The sequence below is a fragment of the Excalfactoria chinensis genome, chromosome 28, assembly GCF_039878825.1.
Source record: "Excalfactoria chinensis isolate bCotChi1 chromosome 28, bCotChi1.hap2, whole genome shotgun sequence".
Lineage (NCBI taxonomy): Eukaryota > Metazoa > Chordata > Aves > Galliformes > Phasianidae > Excalfactoria > Excalfactoria chinensis.
Window position 1 is genome coordinate 1,189,372 of NC_092852.1, and position 25,302 is coordinate 1,214,673.

A 25,302-nucleotide genomic window follows, 5' to 3' on the forward strand; every position below is an offset into this window, starting at 1 on the left:
CCGCTGCAGCCCCCCCCAGCCCCGAGCAAAGCACCGGAAACGTCCGAATATTCCAACTTTATTGACGGCGCTACAGAGCCCGGAACCGACCCGGTGCGGCGGGACGGGCCCCCCCCCAGCGGCCCCGCGGCGTCCGGTCGGCTCCTCCGCGCGGGGCCCGGTCCGGCGGCGGCTCTACTTGGACCTCTGGCGCATCTTCCTCCTCTTGCGCTTCAGCCTACGGGACAGAGCAGCGTCACGGCCCGGGATGGCGCTGACGGCCCGGGATACCGGACGCCGTTCCCGGTTCGCGCTCACACGTACCTGCGCATTCGCTTCTTACGCCACTGCGGAGGGAGAAAAGCGGCGGGTGAGTGATGCGGTCCCGGCCCGTTCCAAGCGCTGTCCCCGTCCTACAACCCGTTACTACCGGGACTCCCCGCCACCCTCATCTCACCGCCCCGCCGCGCACCGACGGACCCCCCCTCCCGTTACACGACCCCACCGGGGCCTCCTCGCCCCCCCACCGCCCCGTGTAGGCCTCCCCAGGCCCGACCGCTGATGGGGACGCGAATCGTTTCCCGGCACCATCCGTTTCCCCCCCGCCGCTCACCTTGGCCCTCATGGCGGCGCGCTCACGCCGCGCTTAGTCCCGGTGCGGCGGCGGCGGCGTTGGCGGCGGATGGAGGCGGATGGCGGCGGCCACCCGCAACCGACAAGATGGCGGCAGCAGCGGCCGAGAGGAACAGCGCCGCAGCCGCGGCGTATTTATAGGGTAGAGCCCGAGGCCACGCCCCCTTCACGCCAGGCATGCCGGGAGTCGTAGTCGCTCCCCCGCTGCATGCCGGGAGCTGTAGTCTCGAGCCCGTCCGCCATTTTGCACAGCTCGGCCTTCTTCCCGCATCGACCCGAGTCCCACAGCCGCCCCAATCAGCAGAGCCACGTCTCCGTGCAAAGAGATGCCACGAGTCAGCTTTATTTGGAAAACAGAGTCGGTTACAGCGTTGTTCCACGGGATCATTTGCTTTTCAAAAACCTTTAAAAGAAACACGGGTTCCATGTATCAAGAGGTACATTATTGACGTAAAAATAGAGCATTAAATCAACCTTAGAGTCTTAGTGGTCTAGAAATCCGAGGGGTGAGGAGGATGAGCTCCAGATGGACACAGTATTGCTTTAAAACACCCAAAGGGCTTCCCCAGGGGATGGAGGGGTCGGATGGGACCCCAAAAGGGCTGCGTTGTGCCATTCATCTCAATGGCGGTTGTGTTCAGATTCATCTCAATGGTGGTTGCATTCAGATTCATCTCAATGGTAGGTCGTGTTCAGATTCATCTCAATGGTGGGTCGTGTTCAGATTCATCTCTATGGTGGTTGCCTTCAGATTCATCTCAATGGTGGTTGCCTTCAGATTCACCTCAATGGTGGTCGTGTTCAGGCTGCAGTTGGGATACCAGCCCTCCAGATCCAAACACATTAAACTCAATGCTTGTTGGTTGTTCCCCCTCCCCCCCCCTTTAAATAGTACCCCCTGGCTGCTCTCAGCCTGCACCCACCCACTGGGCCATCACATCATCACAACTCACGGCCATAGGAAGAAAGGAAGCCCAGCATCTCAGCACAGAGCAGCTCTCCATCCCTCCAGCCCATCCTGCTTTTCCTCTGGCATCAGGTATTTGAATTAAAAACAAGCTCACCACAGCCATCTCTTTAAAAATAGAGTGTTTATAGGTAAACCAAGGCAGAGACGGAGCGCAGTAGACAGGGGACGGTCTACAGCCTCATCAGGGATATCCAATTTGCTGCTTTTATTCCCCCTCCCCCCCAATTATAAACATACAACCTAAAGGTTAAAAGAGTGAGAAAAGCTCTACCCCAAAGTAATGGGCAGAGAGGAGCTGATCACAAACACAGATTGCTTTCTGAGGGCAGGAACAGCTTCCTTTCCCTTTTATTCCCCTCCAAGAAAACACATCAAGGGAGAAATTAAAAGCAAAAAGAGGAGGAAGGAGAAAAGCAGGCAGCTCTCCACGCTCCCTTCTCTCATTGGGAATGGCTTCACCTCTTTAACAAGTTATGAGGAGTATAAAAGGTTTAGAAAGATATAGACTAGCTTTTACTCCTGATTTTATTTCCTTTTTTTTTTTGCTTGCTTTTTAAGTAGTCTGAAGTGGCAGAGAGAATCCTCCCTCATTGGCAAACATCGATAGGAGCTGGTTGTAGTTCATTGGGACATCCAGGCTGTTTGGTGTCCCAAACAACACTAGGTTTTGTTTCTGGTTGTGGGAAGGGAAGGGGGGGGTAAGGGGTGAGTGTGTGTGTGTGTGAGAACCGGGTGCTGTGCAGAAGGAGCAGGAGCTGCTCAGTCACCGGCCTCGTTCTCTTCCGCTGTCTCTCCTGTGGTGGCATTCTCTGCATTCTTGGAGGCCTGTGGAAACAAAGCCACGGCCACGCTCAGGGCAGGGACCCACAGCAGGGACCCACAGACCGTACACAGCCAGCACAGTGGTGGCTGCCACAAAGGAACCTCTCTGGGAGGAAAAGAGGACTCTTCATCCCGCAGGACACCCCACACGGTGGGTCATTACCAGCACACTCTTTAAGCGTTGCACTGAGACAAGCCCAAAACACAACCATGCAGGAACTGGCTTAAGCCTGGGCACTGCTGATCACAATAGTGCCAAATCCTCCCCAAATGTGACTTAATTATTACCTTCTTTTTCTTCTTTTTCTGGGTCTTCCGGCTTGCAGAACTTTGTAGAAGGGCCTAAAGACAGGAAGGAAACATAAGAAGCTAGAAAGCCGTATTCTTTTAACAGAAGATGAAAGGAAATGCCTTTAGAGCAGAATGAGCATTGCGAGCCGCTGGAGGAATGGTGGTAAGTCCTAATGGGTACGGTGACAGATGGAGAATGCCACAGCATCGCGCTCTGGCCTTGAGGCCAGCTGTCCAGGCTTCTCAGTGACTGTAGGAAAGGGCTGGGTGCTGCTATCACAAGCAAAAACTTGTGTTTGATGCAGGAAATAGGAGCCCAGCCTGGTTTAAAGTACATTCTTGGGGCTGCAGGATTACAATGAGCCACTGAATTGCACCATGACCTACTGCTGTCCTTGGGCGTGCAGGAAACTCGGCTGTAAGGGCTGAGCTTTTGCTTTTTAAGCTCCTGCCTCAAAGCAGACTTCTGGATATGACTCCCCTTCATATTGAGCAGTACAGAGGGTGACCCACGCGATGCGCTACACCAATTTCTATGTAGTTATTTGTTTTTAAACCAACCTTCAGCTCTCCATCTTGCACCTCAAACTCCGACTTGTAGAGCTCAGGTTCGAAGGGGCCGCTGGTTATCCTCATAGGACCGTTAGGCATTAAAAGCACTGTGAATTTGAACTGTGCAACAAACTCTCCTGCAAAGCAGAAACAGGCATTACTGAACTCCCTGCTAAGCAAACCAGAGGGCTTCAGCCATCAGACTCTTCTGTCTGGGGAATTACTCTATGAGAAATCTCAGCTAAGCGCTGGAATGACTCCAAAACAAGACCCAGAAGCCAACAGGTAGTTGAGTTTCCTGGAGGATGGATGCCAGGGCACTCAAAGCATCTCTCTGGCTGGCATTGAAACAGCAGCAGTCAGCATGAGGCTGGGGGGGAAGTGCTGAACACCAGTTCACATCCAGCTCCCAGCCCTCCCCTCAGCAGCACTCACCTTCCTTTTCGTAGAGGACGTTGAAGGGCTGGAGCAGCTCATGTTTGGCGCATTCCACCACCCCCATCCTGGCCTTCTTCTCATCTTCAAATGCCCTGCAGAGGAATGGGAGCCACAGCTGAGGCAGATTCCACCCCACAGGCTTCAGAGCTGCCCCTGGGCTCAAGCTGGAGACTTTCTTTACTTTACGTCCCTCTTGCCCAGCAGTGCTGCTGTCAGAACAGGGAACTGCTGGAAGAACTATTGCCTTCAGAAAGCAGAGAAGACAAGTGGATTTAAGGACGGAAAGAGGCTGTCAAGTCAGCGCTGCTTCCTTACTCTCAGAGTGAGTGCTTAGAAAAACTGACTGGATCTGCCTCCTCTCTTCATGCTGCAAACCCAGCAGCATTTTATTTTAACCACAACTCCAGGCTCCTCACCTGCCACAAAAGGCACAGGAGATTCTCCTGTCCTCATAACTGTGCCCGGGATTCCAGCTTAAGCCTGTAACTTCCTTCCTCCACCCACTCCGAGGCTCAAATACAGCAAACCACAACATAAAGCAGCAAGGCTGCCTCCACCTCTGTGGTAGATAATCAATCAAATCACTTTTGCTGTCACCACAGTCTGTAAGCTCATGCAAAGCATCCAGCTCAGAGCACGCGAGGAGGTGAGGAATAAAAGCAAATACCTGAGAGTAAATGGCATAGTATCAAAGCGCCTCTCCACCTCACTGAAAAAGGCACGGGAGGTTTTCATCTTCAAACCATACTGTTTGGAGGGGTCCCTTTTGTAAATCGTAGTTCTCTGCCCAGCATCCTTTGCCTGAAAACACAAATAGAGGTGAGAGAAGGGAAAGAGCAGAGCAGCACTTCCTCGAGCACATCAAGCAACAGGCCACGTGAGTCAGGGCAGTTGTGTCTGACAAGAGCTGTCCATATTCTGACACTGCAAAAGCACATCTTAATTCTGATGGAAAAATCTACCCCCAAAAAGGCACAGAGGGTTCCCTGCTGGGATTGGCACGTGGAAGGATCCGGCCATGAGCACCACTCATGGGTGGTGACTGGAGATGTGCTGCTTTGACCACCAGAACTCACCTTTCCCTCCCCACTGCTGACAAGAACATCAACAGCATAAACTTCGTGAACCTCAAATTCTGCTTTTTCGTGGTCCTTCCTGGAAGAAAGAGGTTTGGTGAGTCAAAGAATGGGAAGGAGAGAAGACAAAACCTTTGTGGCTACAAAGCCACAGCTCCTCAAACAAGCCCACGCTGAGCTCAGCCAGAGAGGGTGAATGGGCACAAAGCAGCGCTGGGGTGACACAAAGTGACCAGGACCTTGACCAGAAGAGCAAAAGCTGGCACAGAAGTTGAAGACTTGCACATCAGGCACTTAAGCTGGTCAGTGACAAGCTGGCAGAGAAAAACAATGACAAACCAGTGGTGTTCTTGCCCATGACAAGTCACTCCATCCCCAGTGAATGGGGGGAGGTCTCTGACACTCTCAGCACCAGCTCTATGAACTTGTGGTCACATCCTAGGCAGACCAAGGGCCCACCACACCTGGCTTATCACTATGCCTGAGACTTTGGAAGCCAAGCTCTGGATTAAACTACTGAACTCTGAATACGCAGCTTGAGACTCTGCCCTGACTGCATCCCTGAGGGAGAGAAGATGCTGGAACAGAACAGAGTGACACGTCCTGCTCATGAGCTCAGAATCATCCTGCCATCCCACTGACAGTGATCACCCTCCAGTGGGCTCCTGGCAGCTTCTGTGAGACAACAGCAGGCCTTGGCAGGCCTCCTGGGGAACGAGCATCCACTGTTACAGCCAGCAGTCATTGTGCTGGCAGCACCCAGGGCCACAGGCTGTGATTTACTGATGGAGACTCTTTCGAGAAACTGGACAGGAACCAAGAACACCTGCAGGTGCCAGCAGTCCCCTGCCACTGACTTTCATTCTTTCTTTCTCAGAACAAACCCCAAGCACAGAAGCCACAGCTGGTGTTCAGGCAACCAAGGTACAGGGGAAGCGAATCCATTCTGGGTCAGACTTCAATCAAGAGGCAGCACACGGAGCAGCCTTCCCTGGTGAAATTCTGCCACGGTGGCACTCGGCCACTAGGTGCAAACATACCTGCTCCACCCCCACTCGATATCACAGCCAAGAAAGTGAGAAATAAGATCAGAATCCCAGCCCTAGCCCCACCCCTCCCACACACTGGAGAAAGCTCCAGAGGTGATGCTCACTTTTGCTGGTCTGTAGGGTTCTGGATGATTGTTTTCTCCCCATCGATCACGTGCTGCTTCAGCTGGTGTGACAGCATCCCTGCCGAGATAAAAGAATCCATTAACACCTCAGAGCTGCAAACCAGCTACATGGGGGTTTGCATCATTAACACTTCAGCGCTCAGGGCTGTAGCCAACTGTTGAGCAAACTGTCTTGGGTGTTAGAGCTTCCTTAGTTTTACTGTTGTAGACAGATATGGAGCTCCCCAAAGCCCTTCCTGACTTCAGGGTTGCTTTCTCTCCTCTGCAGGAGAAGCTGCAAGCAGCCAGAGAGGAGCCGCTGCTTAACGAAGCAACTTGGAACACATTGGAGGTGAACCTCCAAGCACATACGTTGCACTCTTGGGTGTCAAATTAACGGAAACTTCAGGTGCTCTCATCAGTGTCTCAGCACTCAAAGCTCATTCTGTGGGGCTGAATTCACTTTTCCTTTCTGCTCTGTGGTTCACCTCCAAACTGAAGCCCATGTCATGTCTCAGGCCACAGCCTGGCCAGATATATGTGTCCCTATTCAGGAAGGACAGCGTGAGCCTCCACACCAGCAGCTCTGTTTCCATCAGCTGGGGTCTGAAATTGCTGCCACTGCCTGGATAATTACAGCACTTGGCTGTTTCCAAAACAGTGGCTGCTCAAACTCCCTTGACAGCGTGAGCAGCCGCCTCCTCATTGCAGCTCATGCCCATGCTTTTTCACAGAGAAAGGAGCAAAGCATTGAAGGGACCCCACAAAGCCATCCCACACAAGAACAGGGAGCTGACGTTCCAGGGCTGGGCCAAGGCGAGCAAAGACACCGAGCCAGCTGTACAGCACTTCAGGAAATGGAACTAACAGCAGACCGGTCTAATTGTGGCTAATCAGTGACGTCACTGATTGGGAGAAAGGCATCTGCACATACCAATGTCACGCTGAGCCCTCTCACCACCTCTCAAACAAGAGCTCAGCATTCTCAGTTCTACAAGGAGCTGTCCCAGGGCCTCCCCACCCACCCCTTATCAACAAGGTGAAGAAAAAACGAATCAGTTTCTGGTTGTAAGGGAGGAAATTACATACCCTGTGCATCTATGGGCATCTTTTGAGATGGATCCTGCATTACAAACAAGCTTTTATGTATTCGCAGAAGGGGTTTTAACTACAAGTGGCCAGGGCTGAAGCAAAGGGCAAAGAGATTGGCATGAGGTCAATGGGAAATCCAAAAGCCAGAAGGCCAACTGCTATCTCTGGAAGCTCACATCTACTGTTTCCACATGAACACACCTTTTAAACATAATACAGAGGGGAAAGAAGAATCTGTGGTTTTGAAAGGGTTCTGAAGCAAAGGCTGCTGCGTTTAGAGGTGGCACACGTAGAACCTGTAGTCAGGAAATGCTCTCCAGAGTATGAATGGGGGCAGCTGAGGATTGAGTGTGCAGTTAAAACACCGCTGCTCTGGATCAGCTGCTCCCCAGCCCTTACCTTCAATGGGTGTGCAGTGAAACGAGTGGGCTATTTTGTTCCACGCGTCTGTCACTTGTGTATTCTGGATGAAGAACACATGTAAACACATTAAGGGTTTAGAACTCAAGCCAGAAGCACGACTGTTAACTTTCACCTGGCAGGGTTTAGTGATAAATCCAAGTGCTGCCCTGACACCTCCAAAAAAAAGGAGGAATGGTGGCAGGCTTCCATTTTTAATCCCCCATCAATAAAAGTAACATGGAACATGAGGCCAACTCAGCCTCCTGCACTGCACCCGGTGCCTTCTCACACACCATTCCTTTAGGAAGTAACACAGGGAGCTGAGAGCAGTGCTGGAAGTTACTGCAATAGCAACATGGTGCTGAAGGGGAATGCCAATGGCTGCTGAGGTGTCTGAGCAGCGGGCAAGGAAGAGCTGTGAGTGGGGGACGTCAGTGAGCGTGGCACAGAGGGTCAGCTGCATGCTCAGAGAAGATGGGAAAAGCAGCACTGCTCCTCTATAGGTCCTTACAGGGATCCAGAGCTGCTGCTACCCACCGCGGTGCTCCCAGGAGCACTCAGCTGTCTGCAAACAGCTGCCTTCAGATTCCCCACATAGATGGGCCATTCTTCCCAGGCGATGTCACAGGCCTTTATATTTTTACGCACAGCCCATCTCTGCATCAGGGCACACTCACACACCCCATTTCCCTCACCTGGTTTCCAGGCTTTACCAAACGCAGCGCGGCCTCAGCGCAGAGATGAGCTGCCTTGATGACATCAGCTTTACGGCCTGACACGGGCTTTTCCTGAAAGAAGAGGGAAAATAAAGGCTTGTAGGGAGCAACTCCTTTTCCCTCTTATCAGCAAGACTGTCACTCTGACTGCCTAAAGATACAGATGCAGAGCGGGGGATCTAGATGAGAGGAAGAACATTTCTGTCTTCCCAGCTCTGCCATTAGTCCCTCCCTTGTTAAAGAAAACCCGTGGACAACCTACCTTTGAGGCATCTATGACAAAACTGTGTGCTACATTCGCTATGAAGCCATCGACGTGGACTCCCAAGTCACTGCAACACAAAGAGAGTTAATTACAGGCGAGGCCTAATGGCTCGGGAAACTGGTGTGACTTCTCAAAGCATTCGAAGATGCAGGTATATTTAATAAAGCTTGACTTGATTAGCTGCTATATTCTGTAATTAGGCACGTCGAGGAAGTACTTAACACAGCAAACAGGACTAAAATGCAAAGCCTGGATGCCAAGAGCAAGCACTGATGCAAGAGAAACATAACCAAGATGCTTACATTTTGACCAAGTCTCCATCTTTAAGGATGTAGTCCTGGTCACTCTTCAAGGGGGAGAAGTGACAGACACAGTTATTTACTGATATACTCGTTGGGAAGGCAATACCTGTAAAGGAGAAAGAGAACAGTCCATGAAAACACAGTACAGGCAGCAGCTCGGCCAGTGTGGACTGTCATTAAGTTTGAGCTTTTGAAAGCTAAGGTGACCCACTGAATAATCCCCTGGTGAAAAAGCATGAGGAATGCAGCGCGTGGCACCCTCCTGCCCCAGCAGCTATCAAAGAAATTGATCCTCAGCAGTAAGACGTGTACAAAAGGGACCCCAACTCTCCACTCAACACAAATCGGTGACACACTCAAGTGTCACACGGTTTCCATGGCAACTACAGGCTGATTGCTGAGCACAGGGCCGGCCTGCCCAAAGGGAGGACACTGTTATCCAAAGTAACTCTTTTATTTCAGTGAGTGGAGCATTGAACTGGGAAGCACCAGCTCAGCAGTGATGCTTACAATAGGACGAGCTGGACGTGTTGGGTTTCTGCACTGCTGCCCACTCATGTCAGCCCAGCAGGACCAGCCCGGTGACCCACGTTGGCAAATGCAGGCCTCACCTTTTTTCATTTCTTTTTCCTTCTTGAAAATCTTGCCCGTCTCCTCCATGATCATGGCGTCTCCCTTCTCACACAAGCACAGAACCGATGCTCCCGAGTTCGCCTCTTCGACCACAGCACGCAGGACCCCTGCGGAGCAACACAAGGCATGGAGCACGTTAACCAAGCTCATCACACAGCACCACCAAGTCTGCTTTGTTGCTGACAGAAGGCTTCATCCTGGACTCAGCTTTGCACCGAGAGCTGCAGATATGCAGAGAACCAACTTCAGTCCGTATTGCTTCTTGAGAACCAAGGCAGGAGCAAACCAATGTATGCTGGGACGTGCACAGGTGAAGCACTGCAGCCTCACGTACCACCCCAGTGCACGGAGGGTTGGCACACAAAGGAGCTGAGCATTAACACTGCTCTCCCACATTCCTTCCACAGCACTCAGAGCTACAGGAACAGGTTTGAAAACTGCTTGGGAGACACGAACAGCACATCAAAGAACAGAGGGGCAGCCTCGGGCGTGTGGGACCAAAAGGAAACCGCCCTTACTCTGCACAACCGTGTCTGTATGGCAGCGCTGCACCCACACTGGGGGATGTTCTGGTGTGGACAATTAGCAGTTGGGTTCCGGGATGGGTGTCAACGTGCCTCGTGCTCTACAGAATGAGGGGAAGGACTGTGAGCCCGTGGCTGTCCCAGCACTGTAGTTATGTTGCATATTACTTCAGTAATCCTTCCACGGGTCCCAGACGTTGGTGAGGAATATAACTAAGAGGGACTGCTCTTATAAAGGAGACCTTTAATAGATAGAAGGGGACTGAAAAGTGAGAAGAAGAAGCATTAAAGCGCTGTGGAAGGGCAGACAGAGAGCTGGCGTTTGTTACACTAAGCAGGGAACCCCTTTGAGCTGCTCTGTGTCCCACTGTGCCGAGCCGGGAAACCCTCTGCAGTTCCTCTGGGTGCATTGAGGACAGCAACAACAACGCAATGACCCCATCCCAGCCCGGGGCTGCGTTCTAAGCAGGGCAATATTGCCGTCCCACATGGCCCCTGTTGAGAGGATCCCGGGTCGGGGAGCACCGTGAAGGAGCCACGGGGGGTTGTCAGTTCCGCTGGGGCAGCGAAGAGCCGGCAGAAATAAACGCTTAAAGAGCAGCGGGGGTTGGGGGGGGACACGGCAGCGTTCACGGCGATGATCCCGGCACTGCCCGGCCCCGGGAGCGCGCCTGGGCCCGGCGGGAGGGAGGGGGGGGGGTAGGAACAAAAGAGCGGAACGTTCAACGCGGGGGGGGGGGCTCCGGGGCCGCGTGGCCGAGACCCGCATTCGTTTCTACCGGGAGGAATCGGTGAGATCCGGTCGGACGGGGAGTCCCGCCGGGCCCGGCCCTGCCCGGTGCACGTGGGGCGCGGAGGCCACGTGCGGGCAGCGCCCGCCGCGCACAGCCGGGCCGGAGGAACCACGGAGGGCGGCCGCCATCGGTGGGTACCCGAGCCGCCCACCCCCCACATACACACATACACACCCCACCCCGCGCGGCCTAACGCCACGCATCCCCCCGGCCCTGAGCCCCGCGGCCCTGCACTCACGGTTGGCGATGTCCCCCCCCATCTTGTACTTGGTCACCACCAGGTCCTCGGCGATGGTCAGCTCGGCCGCCTCCTCCTCGCCCGACATGCTCGGAGCCGCCGCTGCCGCCGCTCCGTCCCCCGCCGCCGCCGCCGCGCTGAGGAGCCCCCGGGGAGCGCGAGCGAGAGAGCGCGAGCTGAGCAGGAGCGCGGGCTCCGCGCGGGGCACGCTGGGAAGCCGAGTCTCCTCCCCCCCATTCCCCCTTTAAGGACTACAACTCCCGGCAGTCCTCGCGGCCCGGCCCCGCTGCGGACTCCCGTTCCCAAGAGGCAGCGCGGCTCTCGTGAGATTTAGAACCGGAAGTGGTTGATTCCGAGGGATGGCGGAAGTAAAATGGTTGCGTTGGGGGCGGCGGGCGCAGGTCGAGGTCTCTAACCACCCCCCCCATTATCACACATCAGCAGCCGGTTCTATCCCGGTTCTATTCCAGTCGTGTTTATTAACGTTCACAAACGAGACTCGACTCCCTTCCTGAGAGCGGGGAGGTGCCCGTAGTGCATTGACAAGGCCTCTACGGGGCCTACGGGCACGGCCCAGGCCTGACCCATAGAGCCCCGTTGGGTGCTGGGTTAGCCCAGCCTGCAGGCCGAGTTACCCTTCAATCCATCCCATGCGGGAAGCAAAGAGAAGCTGGGCCTCCATCCGCAGCAGCTGGGAGGACCCCAACCCCACAGGTAGGGCCCCAACCCCAAAGCAGGGACCCCAAAAGCAGGGACCCCAAAAGCAGGGACCCCGACCCCAACCAGGGCCTGCTGCTGCAGCCCTGCACATGGGGAGCACCGCGGGGAGGGGGGGATGCTGGGAATAGCCCTGGGGATGGCAGTGGGGAGGGCTCCAAACCCCCCCTCCTATAATGGGGGGTTCAGGATCAGCCCCAAACCCAGGCAGGTCTGCCCTCCCCTCAGTCCCATTCTTCATGTGCCCCACAGGGCTTGGTGTCTCATGCCCTCCTCCATCCAGCACCAGTGTGGGGAGGGGGTGATCCTTCATATCCAGTGTAAACAGCATTGGGGGGGGGTCCCTACGTCCGCTGGGCATCCACCTTAGCAAAGAGGCGGCTGTGCCAGTAGTCGGGGTTGTCAAAGGCGCAGTCTGAGGCCTCCAGGCTGCGAAGGGGCTTCATGCAGGTCGGGGGGGGTCCGGGGGGGCTGCGGCAGCCGGGGCAAGGAGGGCCACGTGGGGCCAACACTGCCTCCATCTCCTCGTAGCCCTGCTCCTCAGGTGGGGCCGGGGTGGGCTCCCCAGGCCGCATGTCGGTGTAGCCGTCGTGTCGGGGGGGGCAGCCCTCATGCCGGGGTCCCGGCCCCCCCACCATGTTGCCCAGCGAGCGGCTCAGCCGCGGCTGCTTGTTCATGTACTCGTAGTCCTCCTCCTCCTCCCCACGGCCCAGGGAGGGCCCTGTGGGGCTGCCCAGCTCTGAGCCCACCTCCATGTATTCGTAGCCCAGCTCCTCCAGCGACGCTGGCCGTGGTGGGGGGGCTTGTAGGGGGGCTCCAGGCTGCCGGTTCATGTACTCGTACTCCTCCTCCAGCTCCGGTACTGAGCCCCCATTGGGTTCTGTGGAGTGGAGGTCAGACAGTGGCTGTGCCCCTCCAGATCTCCCCACTCTGCCCACAGGACTGGGGCTGAGTCCCAGGGGGCTCTGCTGTGCCACCAATGGGTATGGGGAAGGGGTTTGGGGAAGGAACCACCCAGCCCTCCATCCTAATGCTGAGCCCTCCAACCCCCACCCTGCAAAGATGGAACCCCAAACTCAGTTCTGGGAACAAAAACCCCCCAACCTATGGGAACCCCCCAGATGCTCTGCAAGGAGAGACCACCCCCCCCACATCCCAAACCCTGCTGGGAAGGGACCCTTCACAATTGGGAATGAGACCCTGGAGCTGGGACCCTCACCCCGTCCGGCGCAGCTGGGTGTAACGTAGCCATTGGCGTCCTCCTCGCTGCCCTCAGAGCTGGGGGGTGGGGGGGGGAAGCTCTCCCTCTGGGACAGGTAAGCACTGTCCCCCCTGGAGCGGAGGCTGCGGCAGAGGCTGCCAGACAGCGACAGCCCCTCGGCCAGGTCCAGCTCTGAGGCCGTGCCCCGACCCTCTGATGATTCTGATACCGTCCTCCCCACAGATTCCTGGCGGCTGCGGCGTGGTGGACGCGTCCCAGTGCCCTGTGGGACATGGCAGTGATTGGGGAGGGGGGGGAGGGGGGAGAGGGAGACCCCTCCCACCCCTGAGCCCAACCCCAAGGCAATGAAATAAAATGAATTGAAATGAGATGAAATCCACTGCAATGCGATGGAATGCAATGCAACCCAAACCCTTCTCTTTCTCCTCCCTACCCCTCCAGGTACCTGTCGGCTGCCAAGGCCAGGCTGGTTCATTGGGATGTATCCAGCTGGAGGGCTCAGCAGGCTGGGACTCTGTGGGGGAACATGGGGGGGGTTGGCACCAAGCTGGGCCATTAACCATTGTGGTAATGGGGCTGGGGTCCCACTGGGGTGATGGCTTAGGGGAGCCACAGAGGACCCCAGACCCACAATCTGCCCCATAGCACATCACAGGACCCCATGCCCAGGATGCAGCCAGACCACATCAGGGGCCCCAGGGTGGGGGGGGGGGGGAGAGTAGGAGGCTCACCCGGGTGCAGCTGCCCCGTGGCCGGGGGGGGCAGAGGCCGAAGGACACATCCAGCTCCTCCTCCTCCAGCTCCAGCGTCTCCATCTCATCCAGCTCCTTGTCGCTCAGGGTGGGGGGCTCAGCAGGCGGCACGGCCCCACTTTCCTGCTGTGGGGACGGGCACATGAGGGGCTGTGGGATCCCAACCTAAAGGGGTTGAGATGGGGGGGCTCTCACCCACCTTGATGACCAGGTAGCGGGGGGGGTCGCGCGCCATGCGGGTGAACTCATTGGCCAGCTCCTTGAAGGTGGGGCGGATGTTCTCATCGATCATCCAGCCTGGGGGCAACCAGAGAGGGTGATGGTGGGGTGGGGGCCTTGGGCAGCCTCCCCTTCCCCTATTGCCAAGACAGCGCCCCCCACTCACATTTCACCATCACCATGTAGACGTCGATGGTGCAGATGTGGGGCTGTGGGAGCCGCTCGCCTTTCTCCAGCAGGTCGGGAACCTCTGGCAAGCGGATCCCAGCATATGGCTCAGCCCCAAAGGTCATCATCTCCCACAGCGTCACTCCTGGGGGGCAGCAATGTGAGCACAGGGCTGGAGGGGGGGGGGCCTGGAGAGGGGTAGGGGGGCTGTGCTCACCGTAGCTCCACACATCACTCTGGTGCGTGTACTTCCCGAAATGGATGCTCTCCAGCGCCATCCACTTAATGGGTGTCTGAAAGGGGGTCAGGGGGTGTGATGGGCTACGGGGCAGACCTGGGGTGGGAAGAGGGGGGCGAGGGGTTGGGGGATATGGGGATGGAACAGGGAGGTGAGGGGCTGGGAGGTGTGGGGATAGACCTGGGGGGTTGGGGGCTGGAGGACATGGGAACAGACCCATCTGGGTGTGTGGGGTGGGGGTGAGGGGCTGGGGGGGCGTAGGGACAGACCTTGGGATGGGGGGAACATACAGGGGTGGATCGAGAGAAGGTTTAGGGGACACACAGAGGTGCACGTGGGGGCACTGGGGACACACAGAACATGGCACACAGGTACTGGGGACATCCAGATGGGAGCTGCCCTATGGGATGGGATTCGGGGGGCACACACAGAGCGGGGGGGACCCGTGGCATGGGGCACAGAGCAGCAGTGATACGGGGTCCCACCTTGACCTCATTGTAGAAGTACTTCTTGTCATCAGGGTAGAGCAGATCAGCGATGCCAAAGTCGGCCACCTGCGCCTGGCTGGGTGACTTGAGCAGCACGTTGCGCGCCGCCAGGTTGCGGTGCACCATGCAATGCTCCTCCAGGTAATACATCCCCTATGTACGGGGTGGGGGTCAGCACGGCAGGGTGGGGGGGCAACGGGAGGACCCTCCCACCACCCCCACCCACAGCCCAGCTCTCACCTTGGCCACCTGCACACACCAGTTGAGCAGCAGCTGAGGGCTGATGCTGCCCCGGTTTTTGCGCACGTAGTCGAGCAAGGAGCCCAATGGCAGCAGCTGCGTCACCAACTGCAGCTGGGGGCCGGGGCAGATGCCCAGCAGCCGCACGATGTAAGCGTGGTCCAAGCTGCCAATGGCCAACATGTGCTGAGGGGGAGGGGGGGAAGGTCAGCCATCAGTCAGGAGGGCAGTGGGCAGCGGGGAGGGGGCACAGAGCCAGACTTACATCGGTGACGGAATGGAAGGACTGCTGCCCGCTCCAGTCCTGGATCACTTTGATGCTCACTGGGATCTTGATGGAGTCACCATCCGGGATCCAGATGCCCTATTGGGTGAGATGAGGAGAGGGGTGAGATGAGGGTGGGATGTGAGTGCTGTGACCGGCTCTGCTGAGCCCCCCACCACCACCACTGCGCCCCCCACCACCACCACTGAGCCCCCCTCACCTTGTGCACGGTGCCAAACACTCCTGAGCCCAACACCTTCAGCCTCTTCAGCTCCGTCTCCTTGAAGATGCGAGCCAGCACCTTGTTGGCCTTCTCACTGGGGTCCAGCGGCTCCAGGCTCTGCAGGGGGAGTGGGGCCAGAGATGGGCACAGAGAGAAGGATGGGGGTGGAAGCAGACAGGGATGAGGACTGATGGGGACAGATGGGAAGTGGACACAGATGGGTGCAGGAAGGGATGGATGGAGGTGGGCACCCCCTGCCTGTTGGACCCCCTACCACTCACCTCACCCCGCTCCAGGTAGCGCCGCATCGCCCGCTTCTTCTGGATCTTCTTGCCACGCCAATAGAGCAGGGAGAGCAGGACGCAGGAGCAGAAGAGGAAGAGCCCTCCGACCACCAGCACTGCGATCACTGTAGGGGCTCTCCTGGGTGTGCGGGGGGGATGGGGTTCAGCTCTGGTGCCATCCACCCCACAGCTGTGCCCCACAGCAGGGAGACAGCACAGCCAGGAGGGGGGCACTGAGAGCCCAAAAGGGCAGGGAACAGCCCCAAGTGGCACAGCACAGCAAAAGGAACCCCCCAGTCCCCATAGAGACCCCATACCTGGCACTGGGCAGTGCATCCCCCAGGCAGTCCCGCAGCAGTGGCCCTGTGCATCTGGGGATGGGGGGAAGCAGAGGGGGGTGAACCATGCACCACACAGCCCCCCATGGCTTCCCATTCTCCTCCATTCCCTCTCCATTGCCCCCATTCCCCCCACACACCCACGGGTGCAGTTCTCATGGCAGGGCCGACACTCCTGGCTGCTGTCCGGGTATTTGTAGATGGGGCCGCGCTCACCCAAGATGCCTTCGGGGCAGCGCTCCACGCAGTGGGGTCCATCACGGTAATGGGCACAGCGGGTGCAAGTATCAGCACCCTATAGAGCAGGGAGGGGGGGGTGAGCACCCAGGGGGTGTCCCTGCTGTCCCCCCCACCCCTCTCCATGCCATACTGAGCCATTGCAGGTGATGCCACCCTCCACACGCTCGCACTCCGGGTGGCACTCGAAGCATTCGGTCCCTTCGGCGAACTCCCGTGTCTCACTGTGGGATGGGGTGGGGGTCAGCACTGAGCACCCCCCGGGGGACGACCCACCCTGGCTTCCTCCATGGGGTCCATTCCACCCTCATAGTCTCTATGGGGTCTGACCCACCCCAATGCTTTTTATGGGGTCTATCACACCCTGATGCCTCCTATGGGTTCTGTCCAATCCCAATGACCCCCTATGGAGTCCATCACATCCCAATGTCCCCATCTGATCCCAATGCCCACTATGGCCTCCATCACACCCCAATATCCCCTATAGAGTCCATCTGATCCCAGTGCCCCCTATGGCCTCCATCATACACCAATGCCCTCCATGGACTCTGTCCAATCCCAATGACTCCCCATGGGGTCCATCACACCCCAATGCTCCCTATGGCCTCCATCACACCCCACTGTCCCCCCATGGCCTCCATCTGATCTCACTGCCCCCTATAACCTCCATCACACCCCATTGTCCCCCATGGCTTCCGTCTGATCCGAGTGCCCCCTATGGCCTCCATCACACCCCAACGTGTCCCACCGCCCCCCATCCCCACTCACCCCTGGGTGAAGCTGCAGGACTCCACGCAGACCCCACGGCGGCTGTAGTGTCGGCAGGACAGGCACTGAGCAGGGCCGGGCCCCCAGCAGCCATCAGCAGAGCACAGCGGGTCGCACACCTTCCCCTCTTGCTCTGCAGGAACGACACAAAGGTAGCGGTCAGCACACAGCCCCCAGACCCCTAATCCCACCCTATACTGCCCCCTCAACCCCTCCAACTCACGGCATTTGCCACGTGGTTTGTTGTTACGGATGTCCAGGTCGGATCGGCGCCGGGATAGAGCAGCCCATTGCACGGTGTGCAGGTAACACAGACGGCGGTTCTCGGTGATGTAAACCCGTCCTGCACTCACCTCCCGCAGGGAACGCATCCCCAAGGACGTCACGTTGTCGTTCTTCATGATGAGAAGGGAGAAACCCCGGCTGTTGGGGGCAGGAGGGGGTCAGGGGGAGGGATGGTGAGGGGATATGGGGGTATGGGGAGGGGGACGCACAAAGGTGGGAGGCAGGAATTGTTTGATAAGAGTGGGATGCAGGGATGTGGAAGAAGGGGAGGTGAAACTGAGGGATGTGGGGATATGGGGGCAGTGGGGTGCAGGGATTGGGGGGGACAGAGGAATGCAAGGGATGAGGCAGAAGGGGATGATAGATGTGTGAAGGGGGGAGAAAGGGGAAACAGTGGGATGGGGGATGTGGGACCACGAGGGGACCACGGGGGGGTGCAGGATGCCAAAGGGGTGATGGGGGATGCACAGCAGAGGGACACAAAGGGGAAATGGTGGGATGAAGGAAGAGGGGGAAGCCAGAGAGCAGCAAGGATGAGTGGAGGAGGGACACAGGGACCAATGGGGGACAGGGGGGTGGGAAAGAGGGGGGGTCTCACTTGTAGAGGCTCCGTCCCCCAATGGTCTCCAGGTTGGAGAAGACGCTGAAGTTGTGCATGTGCTTTGGCCACGACTGGATGTTGAGGTACCCTGAGGGGGGTGGGGAGGGTCAGGGGATGTGGGGGGGGGGGTCCCAATGCTCTGCTCCCCCCCCCACCAGCTCCACTCCCACCTGTGATCTCCCGCACCGTGCGGAACACGTTCAGCTTCTCAGGGTCCAGAGCTGAGATGTTGCGCCAGGGATCCCTGTGGGGCCAAGGCTGTCAGTGGGGGGGGGGGGGGGAACACAAGGCCCCCCCACACACACACACTAACCCCTACTCACCCCTCCAGGCCGGTGATGAGGAAGTCCAGGTTGCCCAGGATCTTAGTGCAGTTCACAAAGCTGTCGATGTTGCTGGAGTCCACTGTTTGGTAATGGCTGCCAGCACCGGTGCCTTCACAGGCTGATTTTGGATGGGGGGGGAAGAACCATAAGATAACATAAGATACCAGCACATCCTACACCCCCCTCCCCATCCATCCTCCTCCTTTAGCCCCACACATCCCCACACCTTTAGGGCACAGCCCGGCGCACGGCTCGCACATCTTCAACCCGTTCTTCTCCACCTCCATCTTGTTGCTGGGGCAGGCACGAACACACGAGCTCTGATCCACCACGAAGTTATCTATGGTGGGAGTTGGGGGCTCACTCAGACCCACCCTCCCCATTAACCCACCCCAAAACCCCTCCGTGCCCCCCCTCCCTTTGCCCTGCTCACGGGGGCAGCTCCGCACGCAGACGCTGCCGTACTGGTACTTGGTGTCGGGGTTGGGTTCCAGCTGGAAGGTCAGTTTGTTGTAGATGAGGGGCTGAGGGCACAGGGGGACGCAGGCACCGCTGTCATTGAAGTGTCGGCATGCCTGGGGAGGGGGGGGGAAATGAGGTGTTGGGTGGGCAGATGGACAGAGGGACGGACAGAGGGATGGACAGGGAGGGAAACAGAGGGATGAAGGGGGAGAGAGGTGGAGGGATGGAAAGAGATGGACGGAAGGAAGGACAAAGGGACAGATAGATGGGTAAATGAATGGATGGAGGGACAGAAGGATGGAGGGACAGAGGGATAAATAGAGGGACAGAAGGACGGACGGAAGGAAGGAGAAAGGACAGACAGACGGATGGATGGGGACAGGAGATGGAGGGAGAGAGGGATGGACAGAAAGAAGGATAAAGGGACAGACAGACAGAGGGACGGACAGAGCACTGCCCCAGGCCCACCCCTGGGTGCACAGCTGGGTGCCCTCCCCACCCATGGACAGAAAGACGGACACACAGACAGGACCCCCACCCTATAGAGGGGCAGACAGACAGACTGACACAGAGGATGGACAAACAGAAGGAGGGACGGATGGGCAGTGGGGGGATGGGGCCGGGATGGGATGGGGGGGTGGGAGGGGGGGTTACATACGAAGCAATGGGTTTGGAGGGGCCCGGTGCACCCCCCTGCACACTCCTCATGGCAGCATTCATTGGGTGCCCGCCCAAAGCAGCGCCCGTTGCACTGCGGTGCACAGATGGTCTTTGTCACTGTGGGGAGAGGGGGTGAGTTGGGTGGGGGGCAGCACCCCATAACCCCCCCATTACCTCCCTACAGCCACCCCAGGTACTTACACTGCTGGCAGTCCTCAGGGCCTGGCCCCCAACAGTGCCCTCCACAGCTCTCATGGCATGGGGCACCTATGGGACAGAGCACAGTGGGGTCAGTGGGGTGTGGGGTTGGAGGGGGGGGGTCTGTGGGGTCAGTGTGGGGTACGGTTAGGGTTAGGGTAGGGTCTGTGTGGGGTATGGGGTCAGTGTGGGGAAGGGAGGGTCAGTGTGGGGATTAGGGATCAGTGTGGGGTCACTGTGGGGTGTGTGGGGTCTGGGGGGGTCCATGGAGTCACTGTGGGTTTTGGGGTCAATGTGGAGAAAGGTTAGGGTCTGGGGTCTGGAGGGTCAATGTGGGATCAGTGTGGAGTATGGGGTCAGTGTGGAGAAGGGTTAGGTCTGTATGGGTTGTGGGGTCTGTGTGGGGTCTTGTGGTGTCTGTATGGGTTGTGGGGTCAGTATGGGGTCTATATGGGGTAAGGGGTCATTGGGGGGGGGGGTGCCCCACTCACATGCTCTGCCGTTGTCCCCCACCACGGGCTCCAGCCGGGGGTCCCTCATGATGTCCCTCCACTCCACCGTGTCCACGTGGCACAGCTGCTCGTTCTTCTCAATATAGACACCACCTGCCAGGATCTCTATGGGGAGCAGCGGTGGGCATTGAGCTGTGCCCCCCCTTCCCCCTCCCTGCCCTATGGGATGGCATTGCTGGGCGGGGAGGGACATGGAGGATGGCACTGCTTCATTATGGTGCGCTCTGGGGTGGGGAAAATGGGGCACAGGGATGGCACAGCCATGGGGTGGGCAGAGGGGGACCATGGGGCAGCATGGTGGGGGGGGACAGTGGGGTGGGGATCATGGAGGGGACAGCATCACCTTGGGATGGGGACAATAGGGTATAGGGGGATGGCAGCGCTATGGGGTGGAGACCACAGGGATGGGGGACCATTGGGATGGGGACAAAGGGGCCGTGGCACTGCTATGGGATGGGGGACCACAGAGATGGGGACCACAGGGATGGGGACAATGGGGACACAGCACTACACTGGGGTGGGGAACAACTGGGATGGGGTCCACATGGATGGGGACACTGGGAACAAAGCATTGCTATGGGATGGAGGACCACGGGGCACCAGGGACAGCACACCAGGATGGGAACCATGGGGCACACACGGATGGCAACACCCCACAATGGGGACCGTGGGGCACAGCCCTACTGCAGGACAGGGACCTCGATGGGGATGGGGTTGGCCCCAAGCAGCTGTGGGGCTGACAGGGATGAAGCCCCCCCACCTGTGAGGCGGTTGAGGCCCAGTTGGCGCAGAGCATGAGTGGTGTTGGGGTTGTAGTTGAGCAGCACAAAGAGAGCGTATTTCTCGTCATAGAACTGAGTCCCGCGGATGACACGAAGGTTGCGAAGAGGCAGCGTGGAGAAAACGTTCATGGCAATCAGGATGTAACCTGTCACCTCCCGGATGGTCTGCAGGGATGGAGATGGGATGGGGATGGAGATGGAGATGGGATGGAGATGGGATGGGATGGAGATGGGATGGGGATGGGGATGGGGATGGGATGGAGATGGGGATGGAGATGGGGATGGAGATGGGGATGGGGATGGGGATGGAGATGGGGATGGAGATGGGGATGGAGATGGGGATGGAGATGGGGATGGAGATGGGGATGGGGATGGAGATGGGGATGGAGATGGGGATGGAGATGGGGATGGAGATGGGGATGGAGATGGGGATGGGATGATGGGATGATGGGATGATGGGATGATGGGATGATGGGATGATGGGACGGAGATGGGACGGAGATGGGACGGAGATGGGACGGAGATGGGACGGAGATGGGATGGAAATGGGATGGAGATAGGATGGAGATGGGGATACTTCACCCCCACAATCCCACAGTGGAGGGTGGCTGTGGGTTGTTCCTGTCCACCCCCCCCCTTCACCTGCAGGAAGGAGAGGTCCTGTGCGTGGTCAATGAGGACGATCTCCAGGTTGCCCATCACGATCTCGCAGTTGTTGTACATTTTGTGCAGCGTTCGGTACTGGTGCTGCGCGTCGCCCGTCACACTCAGCCCGTTCAGTGTCCCTGCACACACTGGGGGGGGGGGGGGGCACAGCTGGAGGGCACAGCACCCCAAATGTGGCATCCCCAGCCCAACAGCATCCCCAACCCCAATGGCATCTCTAATCCAATAATGTCCCCAACCTCACAGCAACCCTAACCCCATAGCATCCCCAACCCCAATAGCATCCCCAATCCAATACTGTCCCTAACTTAATAGTGTTCACAACCTCACTGGTGTCCCCAACCCCACAACGTCCCTGTCCCCACAGTGCCCCAACCCCACAGTGTCCTTAATCTAATAGAGCCCCCAACCCCACAGTGTCCCCAACCCCAGCAGTGTCCCCACACCTAATAGTGTCCTCAACTCCAACACTGTCCCCAACCCCACAGCACCTCCATCCCCACAGTGTCCCCAACCCTAACACCCCAAACCCCACAGCGTCCCTAACCTAATAGTGTCCCCAACCCCAACGGTGTCCCCACACCACGCTCACACCCCTTCCTAACCAACACATCCCATCGCATTGCTCCTATCCCCTCCTAAACGACCCCATCCTTCCCACACGTCCCTGTCCCCCCCCCTCAACAGTGACCACGGCGGTGCCCCCCTCGTGTCGTCCCCCCCCCCCCCCTTAGCATTGTCCTCCCCTTTGGCCCCGTCCCCCTCCCACGGCCCCATCCCCGCCCCTCCCCACGCACCACCCGAACCGGACTAGCGAGGATTGCGCAATGCGGGCGCTGCGGGCAGTGCCCCCCCCCCACACACACACACCCGGACTTCGGACCCGGCCCCCCCCCAACAGCCCCAGGGTTAATGATTCCCTGCCTTCCCCCCCCCCCCCCCATCCCGACGGGGCGCACAGGGCCTCTTTGTGCCTCTTTGTGCACCGGGCCCCCTCCCCGCATCGGCACAAAGCGCTGATTGTGGAGCGGGGGGGGAGCGGAGCCCCCAAAAGGCGGCGGGGTTGGAGATGGGGGGGGGGGGCGGGGGGAGGCCGTGCACCCCCGGGGGGCTCAGCTCGGACCCAGACGTGACTCAGACCCGCGATGAAGGGGGGGGGGGGGGGGGGGGGCGCACGGGGCGTTCAATGGGCGCTTTGTCTGTGCCGGCACAGGGGGTGGATAAGGGCCCGCGCCCCCGGGGGGGTTGCAGAGGACGGACACAGCTCAGTGCAGCGCGGGGGGGGGGGGGGTATAGCAGCAGCCTCAGCAGCAGCCCCCCCGCCTGCCCCCCCTCCCCACATCCCTCTCGAGGCCGAAGCTATTTCCATGGGAAGGGGCTATAAAAAGGCCTCAGCTGTGGGGGGCGCGGCCGCAGCCCCGACGTCGCGGTGATGGAGCCCCCACAGCCGGCAATGGGGGTCCCGGGGTGGGCTCAGAGCTGCGGGGAACACGCGGTGCTTTGGAGGTGTCCCCCCCCCCCCTTAGAGGGACCCCCCCCGTGCACCTGCCCAGGGCGGGGGGGGGGTTGGGGGGAGGCGGCAGCGCGGCGTTATCAGCGCACTGAGCCCGACGGCAGCTCCGGAACGCCGCTATCTGCGCGCCCCGACGGCCCCTCGGCCAGGAATAGCGCGGCGGGAGGGGCCGAAGGAACGGAACGGAGCCGGGGGGGGGGTGGGGGGGACCCGACCTTCCGCCCCCGACCCCGCGGGCGGCACAAAGGGGGCTGTGTGCGTGGGGGAACAAAGCGGCTCTGAGTTGGGACCGGAGGGTGGAGGTGGGGAGGGGGGGGATGAACGCGGGGTTTTGGAGGGTGGGGGGGGGCTGGAGGGGCGGTGCGGCCATCGGTGGGTGCCGGGGAAGGGGGGGGGGAGTCGGGACCCACGTTGCCCCAATAGAACAGCCCGGTGGTTCCGGTGCGGATCTCGGTCCTCGCGTCCCCCCGACGTCGCGCCCACCCCGCGCCGCTCCCGCAGCACATGGCCGCGGCCGCAGCCCCTCCCGCTTCGCTCCCCGCACGTTCGCCGCACCTGGGGCGGCCCCACCCCCGCCCTCTGCCCTCCGTGTTTTCCTTTTGGGGTTGAAAAACAACACCCGGGTTCTGCCCGGCCTTCCGGGAACCGCCGGCCCGGTTACCCGTACCCCGGTTCGGCACCGTGGGGGGGGCCGGGAAGGCTCCGGTCGCCTCCAACCGTCCCGGTGCGGCCCGAAATATCCGCGGAGCTGCGGGGGCTGCAGGTGCCGCAAGGGAAGGACGGAGAAGTTGAAGGGGGGGGGGGTTCGGCCGAGGAAGGGCTGCGGAGGGACCTGAAGGGCTTTACCGGGAGCGGACCCCCCTCAGCCCCGGGTGCGGGGTTTTTCCGGGGTCGCGGCATTGAGAACGGAGCGCAGGGACCGGGAACCGGGACGTCCCGGGACCCTTCAACGGCGCAGAGCTCCCAGATTCCCGGTGCTCCGAGCGTTGCCGGTAACCCCGAGCTCTGCCGGTGCCCCGCACCGCTCCCGGAGCCCCGCTGCCCCGCACACCCACCGCCGGTGCAGACCCCGCTCCCGGTGCGGTTCTCACCTGCCTGACCGGAGCCGGGCGCGGGGCTGAGGAGCAACAGTAGTAGAACCGCGCATTGCAACGCGCGGAACCGGGGCATCCTCGGAGCGTCTCCGAGCGGCGCCCGGCGGCTGCGGCGTGCCCGGGCGCGGCGGGGGGAATGCACCTGGCTCGGGGCCGCCGGGGCGGGACGGGCTGGGCCGGGTGGGGCGGAGCGGGGGCGGCCCCAAAGCCGCGGGACGGCGACAGCCGGGGACCCCGCACGGCTCCCGGACACCCCCCGGTGGAGGCCGGGTCCTTCCGCAGCCCCCCCATAACGCGGGGGGGGGGGGGGGGTGTCCGGACCCTGGATGTTTTGGGGGGGGGGGGGAAGGAAGGTCAGGTTGTTCAACCCCGCCCTGAGCTGAGCAGGATCCAGAGCGAGTCCCCACCCGCAGCACAACACATCGCAGACCCCGCCCCCTCCCCACAACACCCCGCTCACCTGCACCCAGCGCTGCCCCCCCCCACCAGGTAACACCGTGCACTACATACAGGGCAGGATCATATAGGACAACCCCGGTAGGGCACAGCAAACCCCCCCCCCACCCTCCAATTATCCCTGCAGAGGGAGAAAAGAGCAACTGCTCCCTTCAATGAGGGGGGTGGGAACCCCCCCATGTCATGGTTTTGTGCTGTCAATATTCTACATCATGACATCGTGTGCGGTGTGAATCGTTAACTGAGGGTACAAATAGCGGTAAACTGTTTTGGTGGTATAAGAAAGTGTAGGTGTTAATGGCATACGGAAGTGTAATCGAGGGTATGTGGAAGTGTAACCGAGGGTATATGGAAGTGTAACAGGGTATGTGGAAGTGTAACAGGGTATGCAGAAGTGTAACAGGGTATGTGGAAGTGTGGAAGGTTCATGCTCCACATCTGTGGAATGGCAGCATCCCGAGTACTCAGCTCTTGGAGGAAACTACATATCCCAGGGGACGACGCGGCCAGAGACGAATCACCAGAGGAGGAGGACACACATATAATCTCACTCCCAGGCTGGAACGTCCCTCTTTTCGCTCTGTCTATCGCTTTGGAGCGCTCCATCCCTGCCGTCTCCCTCTATCAGCAACATTCCAGCCTGTCACCTAGAGATCGCAGTAGGCCCCCCTGGTTCTCGGGGACTCTTTTTCTCTCTTTCTTTTCCTC

The 25,302-nt window shown here is 59.1% G+C and overlaps 2 protein-coding genes across 3 annotated transcripts; both read right to left on the reverse strand.

Annotated features, from left to right (window-relative positions):
• Window positions 1-42: 42 nt before the first annotated feature.
• PA2G4 (proliferation-associated 2G4) lies at window positions 43-11,101 on the reverse strand. Its single transcript, XM_072357907.1, has 15 exons — window positions 10,881-11,101; window positions 9,303-9,431; window positions 8,692-8,797; window positions 8,387-8,456; window positions 8,104-8,196; window positions 7,406-7,469; window positions 5,915-5,993; window positions 4,762-4,840; window positions 4,353-4,486; window positions 3,683-3,777; window positions 3,257-3,384; window positions 2,693-2,746; window positions 593-2,407; window positions 304-326; window positions 43-217 (listed from the first exon to the last, which is right to left on the reverse strand). Exons 1-13 carry the CDS (start codon window positions 10,966-10,968, stop codon window positions 2,342-2,344), a joined length of 1,185 nt encoding a protein of 394 aa, XP_072214008.1. The 5' UTR covers window positions 10,969-11,101; the 3' UTR covers window positions 43-217; window positions 304-326; window positions 593-2,341.
• Window positions 11,102-11,716: 615 nt separating this feature from the next.
• ERBB3 (erb-b2 receptor tyrosine kinase 3) lies at window positions 11,717-24,285 on the reverse strand. 2 transcript variants are annotated; one of them, XM_072357904.1, is made up of 28 exons: window positions 24,136-24,285; window positions 21,508-21,659; window positions 20,844-21,030; window positions 20,063-20,188; window positions 19,575-19,640; window positions 19,372-19,490; window positions 18,685-18,826; window positions 18,478-18,591; window positions 18,249-18,369; window positions 18,096-18,169; window positions 17,923-18,013; window positions 17,263-17,462; window positions 17,040-17,172; window positions 16,405-16,495; window positions 16,175-16,329; window positions 16,014-16,067; window positions 15,694-15,835; window positions 15,410-15,529; window positions 15,190-15,288; window positions 14,925-15,110; window positions 14,682-14,837; window positions 14,176-14,251; window positions 13,957-14,103; window positions 13,771-13,868; window positions 13,551-13,694; window positions 13,265-13,333; window positions 12,817-13,081; window positions 11,717-12,477 (listed from the first exon to the last, which is right to left on the reverse strand). In XM_072357904.1, exons 1-28 carry the CDS (start codon window positions 24,212-24,214, stop codon window positions 11,942-11,944), a joined length of 3,942 nt encoding a protein of 1,313 aa, XP_072214005.1. In that variant the 5' UTR covers window positions 24,215-24,285; the 3' UTR covers window positions 11,717-11,941. The 2 variants fall into 2 exon arrangements, with proteins under 2 accessions (XP_072214005.1, XP_072214004.1); XM_072357903.1 differs by having other exon boundaries at window positions 13,551-13,697.
• Window positions 24,286-25,302: the final 1,017 nt, after the last annotated feature.